Genomic DNA, 20048 nt, shown 5'->3' on the forward strand with positions numbered 1-20048 from the left:
ACACCAACAAGTCCTAAAACATAATACGAACTTAGTCAAAACCTCAAATCACATAAAACAATGCTAAAACCATGAATCATATCCCAATTCAAGCTTAAGGAACTTAAGAATTTCCAACTTCTACATTCGATGTCGAAACCTATCAAATCAAGTCCGATTGACCTCAAATTTTGCACACAAGTCATAAATTACATAATGGAGTTACGAAAATTTTCAAAACTGAATTTCGACCCCGGTGTCAAAAAGTCAACTCCCCGGTCAAACTTTCCAAAAATTCAACTTTCGCCATTTCAAGTCAAATTCCACTACGGACTTTCAAATAATTTTCCGGACACGCTCCTAAGTCCAAATCACCATACAGAGCTATTGAAATCATCAAAACTCTATTCCAGGGTCGTTTACACATAAGTCGATATCCGGTCACTATTTCAACTTAAACTTTAAACCTTGGAACTAAGTATTCTAATTCATTCCTAAAACCTCACCGGACCCAAACTAATCACCCCGCTAAGTCACATAACAACTGTAAAGTATAAATTGAGCAGTAAATGGGGGAATGGGGCTACAACTCTCAAAACGACCGGTCGGGTCGTTACAACTACGAGTAATATTAACCCTGTCAATCAATAAACCAGATAAATTAATTAAACAATTTAAGTGAAAAATTCAATAGGATTGTTAGCTAACCCATAACTCTAGAATATCGTCTCTCATTGAATTCGTGTTTAATATCGCCAACTTGTTCCTTTAATTTCTTAGTTTGTTACTCTAGATTAATTTGAGTTAATTATTTATACTTTAGGATTCGCTTGAATAGATTAATTATTTGGGTTTAATTTAGTTGATAGTTAATCACAAGTCCCTGTGGGTACGATATCTGGACTTACAATCCTATATTACTTGTACGACCACGTATACTTGCATGTGCATTTGGGAGCAACAAGTTTTTGGCGCCGTTGCCGGGGACTTTGAAATTGACTGTTTTTCTAGATTAGATTTTTACTTTTTATCTATTCAAGTTTTAATTTTAGTTTAGTGTGGTACTTCTTTAATTTATTTTTTTACATGGCATCTTGGAATGAGAATTGGTCAAATATTGGTTATTCTTATTTTGGTGATCCCTGTCCATATTATGGAGGACCACACTTGTGGCAAAATTATAAATATCAATCTTTTACTTGGAATATTTGTAATGTGTGTGGTTGTCAAGGTGGCCATTGGGATGATTGTCCTAATTATTTTTACCCTTCCCTGAGCCCTTATTATGATATTTCTAATAATGTTTATGTGTTTGATAGGAGCAATGAAGTGGAGGATGTGGAACGTGTTACCCGTATTATGGACATGGTGAGGCAAGTAGCCAAGCAACAAGATGAAATTCACAAAAAAGACTGCCTTAGCGATAAAAGGACTGTAGACTAGAATGGAAGAACTAATGGCCAAGTTTCAAGAAGAACCTCAAATCGATGAAGAGAGCGAGTTCCCACAAGAAGATAACTTTGAAGAAGCAGATATCGTGAGCCAGTCTTGGCTAGAGGAACAAGCTCAACTGGCTCAATTGAATAAAAAGGTTGAGGAGTTTGATGCCCTACAACCAATTTTTGTGAATACTGGCCAGCTTGTGGAGTGGAAAGAAGAATTCCAACTATTTGACAAAAATATTATTAATGATGTCAAGGTTGAGGAAGTGTGCAAAAGTGAGGATGTCAAAAGTGAAGCAATTTTAGAGTTTGAGCGTATTGGACCTCATTTTAAACACTTTTTAACTTTGTGCTTGGTTGGTGACATGAGAATTGATCCATTCGAGCCTATGGAGGAGTCAATAGATGGGGGACAAAGTGCATATATTCTGAAACTTGCAATGCCAAGGAGACAAAACAACATCCCTCACTTAAGGGCCAAGAAGTGCAAGATGTGATATCTATTGCTTAGTTCCTTTATTTTCTTCACCACCGGCCCAGGAATATGACAGAAAAATGGATGCATAATTGGGGGTGCAATTCATATCCTCAAAGTGAAAGGAAAAGTGGTAAACGTGATAGAGTCGTGCCACGACTATAAATAAGGTGTTTGTTGGGAGGCAACCCAATTCTATTTTTTTCTTTGTAATTTTGTTTATTTTTTTGTGTTATCTTTGTTATGTGTTATTTTTGTGCTTTGTAGGAGTAAGAGCATGGAATAAAGCTATTAGGCATGTGAAAAATCGAGCAGGTGGTTAAATAAGTGTGGAGTGTCTGTACAAAGAATCATACCTGGGAGAAGTCTAAGTATCCCGTGAGCTGCTAATGGTTCGGCCTTTGGCCTACCAGGGAGTCTTTTTTACCCTCTTGTTATTTACAGTGTGCATTGAGGACATTGTACAATTTTAAGTGTGGGATAAGGAGATTGTCTAGGTAATTTTCTGTGCTATCCTAGCTTAATTGTAGTATTCATTTTTAGTGTAGTATTTTTTTGTCATTTAAAAAATAAAAATAAAAAAATAAAAACGAAAATTGAGAAAAGAAAAAAAAATCAGAAAAAAGTCGAACTTTTTCCGACGATGGATCTTTTGGACAATTTTCTTGAGGGATTAAAGTACGATTAAAAAATACCAAAAAGATTTTTTCTTAGGATAGTTAAGTAGGATATCTTGGTTTTTCTTTGGGCGCTGGTTCTTTTTCAAGGGTGTAGCTCAAACCGGGTACTTTATTTATTTTTAGGAATAGGATAGGAAGAAGTTGAGTTGCTCTGAGGTACCTATTGACGTGTTTGGTGCTGCCACATTAGGCTATGGCATGAGCCCTGTCTTACCATATATTTGATTTGAATTGTGATGCCTAAGTAAAATAAATAGCCTACTCTGTGATGCCTTTTCTCGGTTGTTTGACTTGTATGCCACATATTGTAATATTCCTTAAAATTTCTCAACTATATGTGCTTATTTGACATGGGAGTTGAACATAACCGTCTTGATTGAGTCATGTACAATGTGTGTGTGAGGATTTGTGATTTTTTGTGCTATCTTGTGTAGTCTAGAACTTGCGCCGTATGTTAATCGAAGCGAAATCGTTAAGTTGTGCTAGTCTAGGAAATGACATAGGCGTTTCTTGCTTGATCATAGATGTTCTTGTCACTTAAAAATAAAATTTTCCGTTGCTAGCCCCTTTGAGCCTATAGACCTTTTTTTTTGGCACCCACATTACAAGCCGCACCACTATTTTGTTCTTAATTTGAGATTGTTGAACCTTTACCTCCTAAGTCACTTAGTCACTAAAAGAAGTAAGGTGAGAGATTGGGGAGTAACTTTCGAGTAAAACCATAGAAGGGCTCTTAAGGTGCACTAAGGTTGTGAAAAGAAAATCACTAGCCAATGAACCTTAATGTATGGAGTATGTGTAGAAAAGAAAAAGAGAAAAAGAAGAAAAACTATTTGCAAGAAGAAAAAAATGGATAGTTCAAATAATGTAGAGAAACACACACCTCCTAATCTTACTAATTCATATTAGTGGGAGTATAGACGTGCTTAATTGAAAAAAAGGGCTATATTGTTTATGGTTTGTGGCGAGTTAATTGGTTGAAAAGAAGATGTGCTCGATTTGTGAGTGTAGTATATTAAAGTGCTTAGGAGGGTTAGCCACTATTCCTAAATATATCCTACACGTCCCTTAGCCTACATTACAACCTTAAAGTCCTAATTGATCCTAGATTTGGCTAGCTTAGATTAGAAAAAATGTACACTACGGGCAAGCTTATGGTACAACCACGAGATGCACATGAAATTCTTTATGAGAGTGAGCGAGTTTTGTTCAATTGTGTGATGTCCTTAATTTATGTTCAAAGGCATACTTGAATGTGTGGACTATTCTATATTTACTCTTTTGTTTGTTGGTGAGGGCACATGATCTCATGAAAGATTGATAATATTGTAAACTTCTCTTGTTGGGTGAGTGCGCGAGTTGAGGGTGCTTAGTGGTAACGAGTCGGCTCTTGAGGTAGGGTGGTTAAAGATAGGTTGTTTGAATTGATTGAATTGAAATGGTTATACTTGGGCAGGTTTGAAACGGGAAGAATGTGAAATTTGTATGTTCATGCTTGATTGTCGGTATCGATCATAGTCAAGGGTAGAGTGTATGGTTAAAAATTAAAGTGCTCCTCTCTAGTTGAGATATGTATGTTGTTGGGGTGTAGTTAATAGTCCCATTGCTCGAGGGCGAGCGAGAGTTTAAGTGTGGGGTATTGATATTCGGCTTAAAGTGTGTGTGTGTGTGTGTGTATATATATATATATATATATATATATATATATATATATATATATATATATATATATATATATATATATATATATATTTATTTATTTATTTATTTATTTATATGCATATTGCCTCGCATTTTACTCATGTTTCGTAAATATCGGATGTGTAATGTTATAAATTTTGTTAATTCGTAGTATTTTAATGTGTAAGAGTCATCTGGAGGTAATGCGGGACAAAAGTGCACGAGTTGAAGCAAAAATGGAACAAAACGAAAAATTGGGACAATGTAGCGCCACAGGTAGCGTGGGGTGCTACCTGTGACATAGTTTCCAGAACCTCGAAAATCCCAGCGCCAGGGCTAGCGCCCCACGCTACCCTGGGTGCTGGTGATGGAAAGGTTCTCCTAGTTCATCCGGGACAAGGTTATTTGGGCCCAAGACCCCCCTAACGCTTATAAAAGCAAGTCTAAACCTATTTTGGAGGGGGGACACCACTTTGAGAGGGAAATACACACACGGAACACTCGGGAGCAAGGATTCTCAGTATTTCTTTCTCTTCCCTTCCTTTAATCTCATAGTTTATTAGTTCTAGAGTTTTGGGTGCTACATGAACATTATAGTTTGAAACTTGAATTGTTCTTATTATTTTATCATATTGGTTTATTTATTCAATCTTGCGATTAATTATTTGATTGCTTGATCACCAATTGAATACTATCTACGAATCTAGGATTCAACTCGGGAGAGGGAATTCTAGATTGCATATAAGATTGAGTAGAGCAAGATCTTGAACTCGAGCATTGGGAACGGATTTGTGGTTAGGATAGGGATATATCTAATCGCCTTGCTTGGTTACTATACATGAATTATTAATGTGTACTTGTTAATCCTAATTCCATAGGAATGTAGGCATTAGGTTAGTTTGAATATGCGAGCAATACTTCGGGAGAAGGCTACGAGTAATATTAACTCTGTCAATCAATAAACCAGATAAATTAATTAAACAACTTAAGTGGAAAACTCAACAGGATTGTTAGCTAACCCATAGCTCTAGAATATCTTCTCTCACTGAATTTGTGTCTAATTTCACCAACTTGTTCCTTTAATCTCTTAGTTTGTTACTCTAGAGTAGTTTGAGTTAATTATTCATACATTAGGATTCGCTTGAATAGATTAATTGTTTGAGTTTAATTTAGTTGATAGTTAATCACAAGTCCATGTGGGTACGATATCTGGACTTACAATCCTATATTACTTGTACGACCACATATACTTGCGTGTGCATTTGAGAGCAACAAGTTTTCTTGATCATTCAATTGGACAAAGAACATTCTTTTTTAATGCAAAAGAATTTTATAGTCCATTATTTTTATCGATTTCAATAGGTTAGTATCGTTTTTTCCAAGTTCTCCGCACATGGTTACTAACAAATGTCTCTACTTAATTGTTAAATTGTCTTATTGTACAAAAAATTTATACTGTGAGTGAATATAAATGAAACATGATAAAGCAATTCAAGATCAGTTCCTTCGGATCAATGAAGCTGCAATCCCACCAGCAATAAGTCCTATAACAGTTGCTGTAATTCCTATACCAATGACAACATCTGCATTGCAGAGAACACAAATGAATCCCATTTTGTATAATAAGTATGCAAAACCAAACGAGAAGGGAAGAAGTCTCTTGTCATTACCCTTAGTAATTCTATCTTCAATATCCTTCTTAAGCGACAACGCCCGTCTCCAATCAGGCGCAATCTAGCAAAGCAAGAAAGAGGTTTTAGAAACTACAGAAAGAAACAGAACTAAATAAGGAGGTCAAATTTTGATTGTCTTCAAACGCTGGATAAATGACAAGATCCAACTACATAAAGATTAGGAGCAGACCTCCAAACAGTGACCTGTTAGCTCTCTGCTCCTTGAATATTCCCCACTTCTGTAATATCCAACAGCTAGAAGATAAAGCTTTTCTCGCTTCTGTAGTGAACTATTTGAGCTGGCAAGTGTAACTGCAAAAAAGGAAAAAGAAACAGAAAAGATAATGATTCTCATAAATTGAACACTCAAAGTAATTAGCTATTCAGTAGATACATAAATATCCAATATAAACCAACCAAAGATAAAAAGGAAATCATATTTTTGTTGGGAAAATACTAGCATTCTTCAAAATAAGGAGTATTAATTTTACAACGGTTCAGCGTAACGTGATTCTTAATTCGTAAAACCATTTATACAGAGCAGTATAACATTGTTACAGCTTAGGAGTGAGACCTGTTTCATTACTAGAGAAACTACAAGACTGTCTAACAATGTCCTTCAAGTATGTGAAAAGAAAAAAGTAACTTCATGAAGAGAAGAAGATCACGCATTCTTCGAGCTCCCCAAAAGGTGTTTCTATGCAGGACTTAGAAAGACAGTGAAGGACATAATGCTAGTAGATAAACAACAATAAAAAAATTAGCTGCTGCTAAGATCATTATGCCTCTATGTCCATGAATATTGAGACTTAAGGAAACTAGGAGTTAAACAATGTAACAAGATAGTCGGTGGTAGTATCAGAAATTCAGAAACGCTTGTAAACTAGATATTATGAAATACATAGAAGCTAGGGAATCAAAAGACAAGTAACATAAATGGAGAAGTAGATCTGACAAAATTTCACCCTCAAGCATAGCTATCCCTCGTCGCACATCTTCAGGTTGTTTAGAATGGACAAGCGCCCATGACAATCTCATAATACTCTCATTCTTTCCTTCATCACTGGCAGCATCTGCAGCTTCTCTTTCACAGCCCTATCAAATATGCATAGATACATAAGACTAAGCATCAAAAGCAACATAGTGCAGAATCTCACCAATTGTGGCTTTGTTAATATACTAATCAATTAGTTCAACAGAATCATTTGATTCACTAACTAGTAGTTAGAATTATAATTGTTCCATTTACAGCATTGAGTTATGTTATTAGCCAAGTCTGCAAAGAACTATCCAGAACCTCTAATTTGATAATAAATTCAAGGTAAATCACCTCCATGCTGGTGGCCTACAGACTTATGCATGGGCATCCGTCCACCTTATTAACACTCCAGAATTCAAATTTACACCTTTATAGCTTTAATGCATAAACATTTTTGCCAGTAACTATTTCACGAAATTTCAATTTCGTGTAGGGATTTCAAGCTTTATGCTCTTACATTTTCTTTTTGTGAGACAAACATTAGATCAATCATGTTTTATTGTTCCCGGTAAGGCTACTAAGGCATGCTAATATAAGGAAAACACCAACTGAAACTGTATTATAAATTTAACAGATTGAAATGCCTAGCATCTCTACTGCAACAGCAAAGATTACAATTTTTACATTGAGAGACGTCATTCTCGACAGCTCAATCCTTTTGCTGTTAATAAAAAACTGATCTTTCTTCCAAGTTCACGCAACATCAGCATATTTCTAATTAATACTCTTCAATCCCAAGAACACAGTCTTTTTTTTTTTAATGTTAAAAAACATAGTACTCCCTCCGTTTTAATTTATGTGAACCCATTTGACTGGGCATGGAGTTTAAGAAAAGAGAGAAGACTTTTGAATTTGTGGTGTAAAATGAAGCACATATATTTTGTGTGGTTATAAATCATGGCATAAAGGTAAATTGTTTCCAAATAGGGAAATGGGTCATTCTTTTTGGCACGGACTAAAAAGGAAATAGGTTCACATAAATTGAAACCGAGGTAGTATTAACTTTCTTCAAAGTTCCTGCAACGCAAAGCAACATATTTCTAATTAATACTCGTCAGTCTCAAGTTTCAAGAATACATTTTAGTTATAAATAAAAACATAACTTTCTTAATTGTTCCTGTAACCCAAAGCAGCACTTTGCTTACACGAATTGTCAAATCTAGCCGAAGCTCGTATAGTGCATATTCCCCACAACAAATAAAAATACTTTGTGGTAAAAAGTCGAGAAAGAAACAATATTGCTGAAAATAACTCCGACTATATCCCACAATTACGCATTATCAAGCAAAATGATAAATATACCTGAAATTAGTCACTCATACCCTAAAACATTAAAAACATCAAACATGAATGTAAAAAACCCATTATGAAAATTATAAGTAATGGAAGAATGCGTACGAGAATGACGTCAGGAGAGCACCAAGGAAGTTGGTCACCAGTACCACCATTGAAGAATGTAATAATGCACTCAAAGAATTGGTTGATCTTCGCCTCCATGTTCTTAACTGCTGTCCTCTGTTTTCAGAATTCAAAATCCACCAATTACTCAAATTTGATAGGTTTTGCCTGTCGCATTGGCGAATTATATTTGGGATGAAACTGTTTGAATATTATAGTTTATTACGCAAATATTTCGGGATTAGATTAACTTTATTGGTTCTAATTTGAGGCATCATGCAGATAAAAGTGTGGTTCAACCATCAGAAAGTTGATGCTATAATTCGTTATATGACACAATAACAAACTCTGACATAACATCAAGAAAAGTATAAAATGCTTCCTAAATTTTACTGTAAGAAATAGTAAGTGATATCAGTAGTTAAAAAGAACCGACAACACTAGCTTTTGAAGTTTTTCTTTTTACTTCTTCATTTTAATTTTAACATTTTGGTTCGTCAGTGATATTAAATTGTACATCGGAAATAGTGTGTTAAGTCTTAAAATAATTAGTTAGATGGATAAGAAATTTAAAAGGATTAATTGTGTGATAGTTTTTTATTATACTAATTAACTTGTATAAGAACCCGCGCGGTGCGCAGATAATTTGACAGAATATTAATATTATAAAATTATGATATAATATATTATATTAACTTAATAAATATTAGTTATATTTTATTATTTAATATAGTGTGGAGAAATATAACACAATCTATACAAAATTAAAGGATACATATCATATAGTAATCAAATAAATTGTTTGATCCTTTTTATTTTTATTATTGTATTAGCAAGTACTTAGTACTATTGATAATTTTCTTGAGTGTTATTTATTTATCTTTCATTTTTTAACTAATTTAAACTATAAATATCATAAAATATCTCTATCCCCCTCTTTTCATACATTCCTTTCTACTGTAATACTTATTTGATTAGTTTTCAAATTTTGTAGTTTATTAAAAATTTAAATAATGTAATATTTTTTTACTAAATTATAATTTTAAATTCAACCAAAGTATAAAGAGATAAGCATTTATATATATAATATACTTATCTTATGTATAATATCCTAATAGTATCTCTCTCTCTCTCTCTCTATATATATATATATATATATATATATATATATATATATATATATATATATAATATGCTTATTTTATGTATAACATCCTAATAGTATCTTTATATTTTTGTATTTATCATTTGAATTGAAAGTTTCTTTATTTTTTTATTTTAAAATAATTCTACAACTCCAACTTGAAACTATTCCACAATTTGAATGGATAATTTTATTATATATTTTCATTTTTTAATATAATTTTATATTTGTTTTTGAATGGGCAAAAGTACATGTAGTTAGGGTTTACTAATTGCACCATCTACGATGACTCATCGGAAAAGACAAGGGACGACGACCCCTACCCCTACCTCACCTAAATCACAAGCAGTAACGGCTAGGCAAATAACCCCTCAATCTGGTATTCCATGGAGTCTAGCACCTCTATAGCTGACTCAATGGATGACATGAATGGGGAGTGCACCAACGATTTTGAAAGGGAAACCTTCGACATCGGAATTAGAGAGTCTATCAGAGAAAATTGGAACAAAGAGTGCCCCAATTATTCTGCAAAAGGTCCTTATGATGCAAGCACCAGAAGTATTACCGGAATTGGAAGCTAATGCCTCGACGATGGCGAGGAAGTTATCCTTTTCAGCTAAAGGGACTGCTGATACACCTACCATGGCTGACATTGTCAAAGGAAATAGAACTAAGCAAACGGGTATGAAAATCAATTAATTCCCCCCTGTTTTAAAAAGATGGAGTCAAAATGGCTAGGTTAACTTAGCAGAGATAGAGGAACAAAGCAAAAAATGGCAATCGACTTTGATTGGCTATGTTATAGGAGGTAATCCTTCATTTAAGGAGATGCTGAAATATGTTTATGGAGTTTGGAATTTTGTCTCTACTCCACAACTATTTCTGCATAATGATGGTTATTTCATCTTCCGATTTGAGAATGAGGAAGATAAGAGCACATTCCTGAAGTCTGGACCCTATACGTTCGATTACAGACCCCTGATATTGAAGCAATGGGACCAAGATTTTCTAATGGAGAATGAACCAGCTCAGGTCATCCCTTTGTGGGTCACTTTTCCTAATTTTCCAATTCAATATTGGGCGACATAGAATCTAGGAAGATTGGCCATCTGTGTGGGAAAACCTATATGTGCGGATAAGCTAACTTCACAAGGGGCTAGGGTGTATTATGCTAGGATATTCATTGAGGTTGATGTCTCCCAACCCATACCTGATGAGATACCAATCGAAATTCCTAACAAAGGGGAAAGAATGCAAGTTGTGGAGTATGAATGGCGACCTCTATATTGTCAAGACTGCCTGCAAGTTAGCCACCAGACAGGAACTTGCAAGACAATACCTGCAGTTCATGACACTATGGAGAAAAATAAATAGACTAAGAAGAAGGGGCAGAAGAAGCAGGAATGGAACCAAAGCAACCAGTACAACCTAAGGAGCCTGTACCAACAACCGTGATCCCAAAAGTGGTAAACCAAGTAGATCAGTCATCCCCCTCTTCAATTGAGGATGAACAAGGTGTAATCCAATTGGAAGATATAGGGAAAACAAAGATGGATCAAATTCAATAGCCTTTACAAACTGAGACTATGGTAAGGATATTGACTAAAAATAGGTTCAGTGCTCTTAGAATTCAGTCAAAAGTAATCACTAATACAGTGGGAGGGACATCCACTTCAATGAAAAAGAACCCCCCCCCCCCCCCTATAATTTTTGGATCATGGAGCATTAGGGGGCTGAATAGGCCCTTCAAGCAGAAGGAATTTAAATCCTTCCTGCTTACAAATAAAGTGGTTCTAATAGGATATCTAGAGACTAAAGTTAAAGTTAAATGGGTTGAAAGAGTAAAGAGGAAGCTAGGAACAGAGTGAGAAATTATAACTAATTACATCTCAACTCCAAATGGAAGAATCTGGGTATGCTGGAAGCCATCAGCTATAGAGGTGAAAATCCTAATGACCGGTGGCCAAATTGTCCATTATCAAGTTAAGGACAAAGGGTCACAGTTTAGATACCATACCACCTTTGTATATGGTTTCAACACAATGTCAAGTACAAAGGAAATCTGGCAATATTTGAGGTTAATCAATACTACTATGACTGAACCGTGGATAGTATTAGGAGACTTCAACACAATTTTGACAACTAATGATTGAATTAATGGGGCACCTATACAACAGGAAGAGATGCAAGACTTCCAGGATTGTGTTGAAGATATAAGACTTGGTCAAATATGTAGAAGAGGGTGCAAATATTTCTGGTCTAACAAGCATATTCATGAAGATAGAATTTACAGCCTCATAGATTGGGCATTTGGTAATCAGTACTGGTACAAAAAATACAACTCCCTTATGGCACATTATCACCAACCAGGATGCTCTGATCGCTCCCCAATTCTAACATATACTAAGGTGACTAAACATACACTGCCTCGACCTTTCAAACTCTTCAATGTCCTGAACAGGAAGCATTTGCAGCAGCCACTCAGTCTATTTGGAGACAACAAGTACCTGGTCACACTATGTATGGAATATGCAAGAAGCTGAAACTCCTTGAAATTGCTTTGACTCAAATGAATAGAGAAGTGTCCAAGTTGGACCACATATTAGAGCAGCTACATGGCAAGCTTCACGCTATGCAAGAGAAGCTAGAAACTGATCTATATAGTCCTCTCCTCATTAAGGAAGAAAAGGAAGTCCTACTCTGAAAAAATTATCAGATATTCATGAAAGGGTACTTAGACAAAAATCTAGAGCTACATGGTTAATACAAGGAGACTCCAATACAAAGTTCTTTTATTAACAACTCAAAGCAAGACATGCCAGGAACAACATTACCACTATTTGTGACAGTCAAGATGTGACACTAACTGACCCTGACAGAGTGCGAAATGAGTTTGTCAATTTTTTCCAAGAGCTTCTGGGCACTAGTGCTGTAGAACTACCAAGTATTGATATCTACATTGCAAATGATAGACCCTGTCTCACTAGAGTACAATAGTTGGAGCTTATAAAGCCTGTCACTAGTGAGGAGATCACTCAGGTCCTCAAAGACTTACCTAATAATAAAGCCCCGGAAATTGATGGTTTTACTGCTGAATTCTTCAAGGAATATTGGGGCATTGTAGGGGATGATATAACACATGCAGTAGTGAAATTTTTTGAAACTGGCAGGCTACTAAAAGAAACTAATAGTACTACAATCACATTGGTTCCAAAAGTAGCCAATCCTACATTTGTGAAGGAATTCCGACCAATTACCTGTTGTATAACTCTTTACAAGATAATAGCAAAAGTCCTTACTACTAGACTCAAACTAGTTGTGGACTACTTGGTTGGATCATCACAATCTGCTTTCATAGTAGGGAGGAATATCTTAGATAATGTCATAGTGGCACATAAACTTGTCAAAGGATATTCCCAGAAAGGTTTATCTCCAAGATGTCTGGTTAAAGTGGATATAAGGAAAGCATATGATTCTGTTGAATGGGATTTTTTAAAAGCAATTCTGGTAGAGTTTGGTTTTCCAGGGAAGTTTATCAACTTAATCATGGAGTGTGTTTCCATAGTGAACTACTCTATTATGATCAATGGGGGCCTTACTCCTAAATTCAAGGCAAAGAAAAGACTAAGACAATGGGATCCAATGTCCCCCAACCTGTTTGTGTTGGCAATGGAATATCTAAATAGATCTTTGAAGCAATTGAGGCACAACCCTGACTTTAATTACCACCCTAGATATGGTAAGCTAAAGTTAGTGCACATTTATTTTGCAGATGATATGTTAATGTGTTGTAGGGCAAATGAAATTTCTATAAGATTGATGCTTCAAGCATTCAATCACAGGTCTTAAAGCCAATCAAGAAAAGAGTTCCTTGTATGTAAATAGAGTCTCACAGGCACTGAAGGAGCAAATTTTATCTGAGACGTAGTTCTCATTAGGGGAGATCCCATTCAAATACCTTGGAGTACCTCTATCCTCTCGGAAGATCAACATACATCAATGTCTTCCACTGGTAGAGAGGACGACCGCCAGAATCAGATGCTGGTCAACAAAATTCTTATCATACAGTGGTAGAGTGCAGTTAATCAAGAGTGTGCTATTTGAAATACAAACTTACTGGGTTCAAGTATTCCTACTGCCCAAAAAAGTGCTACAACTATTCACTAGTGTTTGTATAACCTTCTTTTGGACTGGGAATGCTCAAGCATCTAAAAGAGCATTAGTGGCTTGGAAAAAACTATGTATGGCAAAATCTGTCGGGGGTATAAACATTATTGATTTCTTCACATGGAATAGGGCAGCTATATGTAAACTGCTTTGGGCAGTAGCATCATAAAAAGACACCCTTTGGGTCAAGTGGATCCACAACTTTTATATAAAAGGCAAAGAACTGAGTAGTATGAAGACTCCACAACAAACATGCTGGATTGTAAGGAAGATAATTGATGTTAGACAGTGGCTCCTAGGTGGTGACCCTCAACATGAATTGCAGAAATTTGTCCAAGGAGGAAAGTTTAGTATCAATAAGGCATACCTATCTCTCACCCCAGCACCAGAAAGTAGAATGGAAATGTCTGATCATGAAGTCAATGCTGATCATGAAGCCAATGCTACCACAACATCAATTCATTGTTTGGCTTGCAGTACAACAATGCTACCACTTGAAAAATATTTTATCTTAACAATGTCACTTGACTTTTTGTATTTTTATTTGAATTGAAAGTTTTTTTATTTCTTTATTTTTATTTTTTTATTTTAAAACTCCAACTTGAAACTACTCCCCATATATAATCAACACTTAATCCATATACCTAATAAAAAAAGTAAACAATGAATATACTGTCCTAGTGTCGAGGGCCAGGATCGAGGGTCAGAATCTAGGTCCAGGATTGACGCCCATGATCGAGGCCCAAGATCGAGGAACACGATCGAAGGCCCAGGATCGAGGCAGGATCGAGGTCTGTCTGGGCAGAATTATAAAGCAAGGGACTTCGTCCCATTCGCCATTTTTGACAAATTGGAGCTTGAGGAGAGGCGATTTTTGATAGATTTTCGATGAAAACTTAAGGTAAGTCCCTTGTGATCATTTTTACTCAATAATATTGAATTATCATCGAATAATCCGACTAGATTACATGTTTTTGAGGTGTAAATCGAAGATTTGAACTTAGAAATTTGGAAATAAGATATGATGATTTGGAGGTCGAGTTAAGGTCGGATTTTTGTAAAATTAGTATGGGTAGACTTATGGTGGAATGGGCTTTCGGTTTTGTAATTTTTGTCGGGTTCCGAGACGTGGGTCCCACAGGCGATTTTTGAGCTAAATTTCGGATTTTTATGAAAAATTAGTATTTTCTTATGGAATTAATTCCAATAAATTTTATTGACTGAAAAGAATTATTTGTGATTAGATTCGAGGCATTCAGAGGCATATTTGCGAGGCAAAGGCATAGCAAAGTAAAGAATTTCACGTTTTAAGGTAAGTAACAGTTATAAATTTTGTCCTGAGGGTATGAAACCCCGGATTTTTGTGTCATGTGATTATTTTGGAGGTGACGCACATGCTAGGTGACAGGCGTGTGGGCGTGCACCGAAGGGATTGTGACTTGGTCCGTCCTGTGAAACTGTAAAGTTGAATAACTTGTTGTTAGCTATATGCTTTCTTTGTGTTGAAGAAATTTGATTGTAAATCATGTTAAAAATCATACTTAGGCTATGTGATAGTACTGTTGGGACCCACAGTAGTCGCGTACTTGTTGAATTATTTGCTAATTGCTGTCTTATACTCGGTCATGATTTTACTTGTACATCATACCTCAGTCTTTCTTGATATTTGTTGATTCACTATGTTATATTTGTTTGGGCTGATCTTTGTGATTTCCAAGAGCCCGAGAGCCTAGAGAGGTTGAGGACTGAGTAAGGCCGAGGGCCTGTCGGTGAGGTAAGGATATCATAGCATGTGAGTTGTCCGTGCAGGATATTATAGCACGTGAGTTATTTGTACAGCACGTGAGTTGTCCGTGCGGATTATGGAGCTTGGGCTGTAGGAGCCCCTCCGGAGTCTGTACACCCCCAGTGAGCGTGGGTACCCATTGAGTGTGAGTGATGAGGGCTGAGAGCCGAGTGGTCGAGTTGTTGTGACGAGTTGAATGACTATTGCCTCGAGAGGCCGTACTTGCTTTTCATTTGTTGTTGCATTTAGTTGCTATCTGTCATTGTTGTGAAATTCTCTGAAAGATTCTACATCCGAATTACATGAACATGAACTGTATAAAATTGATTTGACTTAAACTGCTGGATTTAAAAGCATGTCTATTCTTCGCCGAAATTACTGAAAGTGAACTATAACTGTGTAGTTTGTCACTATCTTCAGTTCTTTAGTTATTATTGTTACTTGCTGAGTTGGTTGTACTCATACTACACCTTGCACTTTGTGTGCAAATCCAGGTGCTTCTGGACATAGCGGGTGTTGATTCTCTCGTACAGTTGATCTTTCGGAGATTCAGAGGTAGCCGTCGTGTTTTGCAGACCTTGATTCTCCTTCCATATCTCTTTATTTACCGTATTTTGGTCTTAGGCTATTATAGACCATATTTTTCCAGACTTGTATTCATATTAGATGCTCATGAACTCAGTGACACCAGGTTTTGGGAAGTGTTCATATCAGTATTTGTGAAATTTTGTATTGTATTAAAATATTATATTTTCAAACTTAAAAGAAATTGTGGTTTATTGAGATTGTCGGCTTGCCTAGTATTGAGATAGGCGCCATCACGACGGGTGGGATTTTGGGTCGTGACAAGTTGATATCAGAGCCTAGGTTACATAGGTCTCCCCAATTTGAATGGGCATTTCTTTTATTTATATATTTCCTTTTTTATTATAGCTAATTTTACTTTTTTATTTGTTTTTTTATTTTAATATATTTTTAAAACTCCAACTTGAAACTACTCCCCAATTTGAATGGGCATTTCTTTTATTTATATATTTTCTTTTTTATTATAGCTAATTTTACTTTTTTATTTGTTTTTTTATTTTAATATATTTTTAAAACTCCAACTTGAAATTACTCCCTAATTTGAATGGGTAATTTTCTTTCGATTTTTATTATAGCTAATTATAAGATATCAATATTTATTAATTCAAATAGAGTAATCAATTAATTCAAAAGATTTTTTAGTTAGAAAGGTAGTTTATTTTGTCTTAAAACTCCAACTTGAAACTACTCCCAAATTTAAATTTGCAATTTTTTAAATTTTTTTCAATTTAATTTTTTATATTTAAAATAATTTTAAAATACCAACTTTGTTGGAGCTTTATCCTAAAAATCTATTTCTGAATTTTTATTTCTTTATTTTAAAATAATTTAAAACTCCAACTTGAAGCTATTTCCCAACTTGAATAGATAGTTTTTCTTTTATTAATATTTTTGTTTTTTAATTGTAGATAATTTATTTTATTTTATTTTTTTCTTGACAAGAGTGGGTTGCTCTAGTGGTAAGCATCCTCCACTTCCAACCAAGAGGTTGTGAATTCGAGTCACCCCAAGAGCAAAGGTGGGGAGTTCTTGGAGAGAGGGAGCCGAGGATCTATCAGAAACAGTCTCTCTACCTCAGGGTAGGGTAAGGTCTGCGTACATACTACACTCCCCAGACCCCACTAGTGAGATTATATTGGGTTATTATTGTTGTTGTTGTTGTTGTTGTTGTTATTATTTTCTTATTTTTTATTTTTTAATTTTAAAATAACTTTAAAACTCCAACTTGAAATACTCCCCAATTTGAATGAATAGTTATTATTTTTGTATATTTATTTTTTTAATATAGCTAATTATAAGATATTTATAATTATTAATTATTAATTCAAATAGAGTAACGAATTAATTCAAAATTTAAAAAGTTTTTTTTAAGTAAAAAAGGTAGTTTATTTTGTCTTAATAATGCCACTTGGCCTTTTGTGGTTATGTCACTTATTTTAATAACCACAAAAAGCCAAGTGGCATTATTATATTATATTTTATATATATATATATATATATATATATATATATATATATATATATATATATATATATATATATATATATATATATATATATGTCTTTTTACTATACGAAATTGAGCACATTTGCCCTTCGTTAATACTTTAGCTCAAATATGCCCTTACCGTCACATAGTTGATCCATATATGACCTTAGAGTTACACAGTTGGCCCATATATGCCCTTTTTGAAATGGAATTCACCAAAACTAATTAGCTCTTTCTTTAATTGTATTAAAGTGTATTACAAACACTATTTCCTTTTTATTAGTACTTTTTTTTCTTTACCTTTCTCTTTTCTTTCTTCTTTTTTCTTTTCTTTTCTTTTCTTTTTTCCTTTTTCTTTCTCCCTTATCCGTTTCCTCCATTACTGATGTCTTCTCTATTTTCATCACTAATTTCACTTGGCAAAACTCATAAATTCCAATTACTAAGAAAATTCTCCCATAAGGTAATCAAGTTCCAATTTCACTGGCCCTCTAAATAAATGAAATGAAATTATTCCAAAAATTATGGTTTAAACTTTAAAATAATAAAAACATCTCAACCTTTAACAATACTCAAAAGACCAAAATATTTAAATTGTTTCCAGAAAGATAATTTAATTATTAAAACCCTAGAGTTCAAGTTGTAGTGTTATAAATTTGAGTTGTTAATCTTTTTTAGCTGGATATTTTTTATTTTTTTTTATTAACTATGTAAATTAAGGGTGTACATGGAACGAGTTGGTCCGATTTTTATCAAAAATCAAACCAAACTAATTATATCGGTTTGGATTGTTCGGTTTTGTTAGATTTTTGGATTTTTTGTTACATAAATATTATTTTAATCTTACGTTGTTAAATTTTTTAGAACTAAATATATGTTTAGTAAAAATTAAAAAAATATATGATCTATAAAAATATTCTTATGGGAGAATTTTCTTAGTAATTGGAATTTATGAGTTTTGTCAAGTGAAATTGGTGATGAAAATGGAGAAGACATCAGTAATGGAGGAAACCAGATAAGGAAGAAAGAAAAAGGAAAAAAAAAAGAAGAAAAGAAAAAAGAAGAAAGAAAAGAGAAAGGTAAAGAAAAAAAAGTACTAATAAAAAGAAAATAGTATTTGTAATACACTTTAATACAATTAACGAAAGAGCTAATTAGTTTGGGTGAATTCCGTTTCGAAAAGGGCATATATGGGCCAACTGTGTAATTCTAAGGGCATATATGGACCAACTATGTGACGGCAAGAGCATATTTGAGCTAAAGTATTAACGAAGGGCAAATGTGCTCAATTTCGTATAGTATAAGGGCATATTTGGACCTTTTCCGTATATTATATTATATATAGATAGATATTTGAATTTGCAATTTTTTTTTCAATTTCGTTTTTTATTTAAAATAATTTTAAAACACCTACTTTGTTTGATCTTTATCCTAAAAAACTTTTTTTTTAAATAATTTAAAACTCCAATGTGAAACTATTCCCCAACTTGAATAGGTAATTTTTTTATTAATATTTTCGTTTTTTATTGTACATAATTTAATTTTTTCTTATTTTTTGTTTTTTAATTTTAAAATAACTTTAAAACTCCAATTTGAAACTACTCTCCAATTTGAATGAGTAGTTATTATTTTTACATTTTCATTTTTTTATTATAGCGAATTATAAGATATCTATATTTATTAATTCAAATAGAGTAACCAATAAATTCAAAATTTAAAAAGGCTTTTTAGTTAAAAAGGTAGTTTATTTTGTCTTAATAATGCCACTTGGCTTTTTTTTGGTTATGTCACTTGTCTTAACAATGTGCTTTTGCCTCTCCTTTATTATATATAGATATTGTATATAGATTTCTGTTTTTTATTATAGCTAATTTCACTTTTTCATTTTTTTTAATTTTTAATATATTTTTAAAACTCCAACTTGAAACTACTCCCCAATTTGAATGGATAATTATTTTTCGATTTTTATTATAGCTAATTATAAGATATCTATATTTATTAATTCAAATAGAGTAACCAATTAATTCAAAATTTTAAAAAAAATTAGTTAAAAAGGTAATTTATTTTATCTTAAAACTCCAACATCAAGAAAAGTATAAAATGCTTCCTAAATTTTACTGTAAGAAATAGTAAGTAAGTGGCATCAGTAGTTAAAAAGAACCGACAACACTGGCTTTTGAAGTTTTTCTTTTTACTTCTTCATTTTAATTTTAACATTTTGGTTCGTCAGTGATATTAAATTGTACATCGGAAATAGTGTGTTAAGTCTTAAAATAATTAGTTAGATGGATAAGAAATTTAAAAGGATTAATTGTGTGATAGTTTTTTATTATACTACTTAATTATTTTCATTAATCTCGGCTATGTTAAGAAAATAATCATACATATGATGAATTGTAAATGTAACACCAGTACTAACTAGGGGTGTTCGTTGGTCGGTACGGTACGGTATTTAAATATTTCGGTTCGCTATTTTCGGTATTCGGTTTCTTAAAATTCTATACCAATACC

The 20048-nt window shown here is 33.7% G+C and overlaps 1 protein-coding gene across 1 annotated transcript; it reads right to left on the reverse strand.

Moving 5' to 3' along the window:
- Window positions 1–5563: 5563 nt before the first annotated feature.
- Window positions 5564–8656, reverse strand: LOC104089705 (mitochondrial fission 1 protein A-like). The gene is made up of 5 exons (XM_009594669.4): window positions 8367–8656; window positions 6895–7024; window positions 6120–6241; window positions 5927–5990; window positions 5564–5839 (listed from the first exon to the last, which is right to left on the reverse strand). Exons 1-5 carry the CDS (start codon window positions 8463–8465, stop codon window positions 5754–5756), a joined length of 501 nt encoding a protein of 166 aa, XP_009592964.1. The 5' UTR covers window positions 8466–8656; the 3' UTR covers window positions 5564–5753.
- Between the last annotated feature and the right edge of the window lie 11392 nt (window positions 8657–20048).

This window comes from Nicotiana tomentosiformis, chromosome 12, assembly GCF_000390325.3.
Source record: "Nicotiana tomentosiformis chromosome 12, ASM39032v3, whole genome shotgun sequence".
NCBI classification, from domain to species: domain Eukaryota; kingdom Viridiplantae; phylum Streptophyta; class Magnoliopsida; order Solanales; family Solanaceae; genus Nicotiana; species Nicotiana tomentosiformis.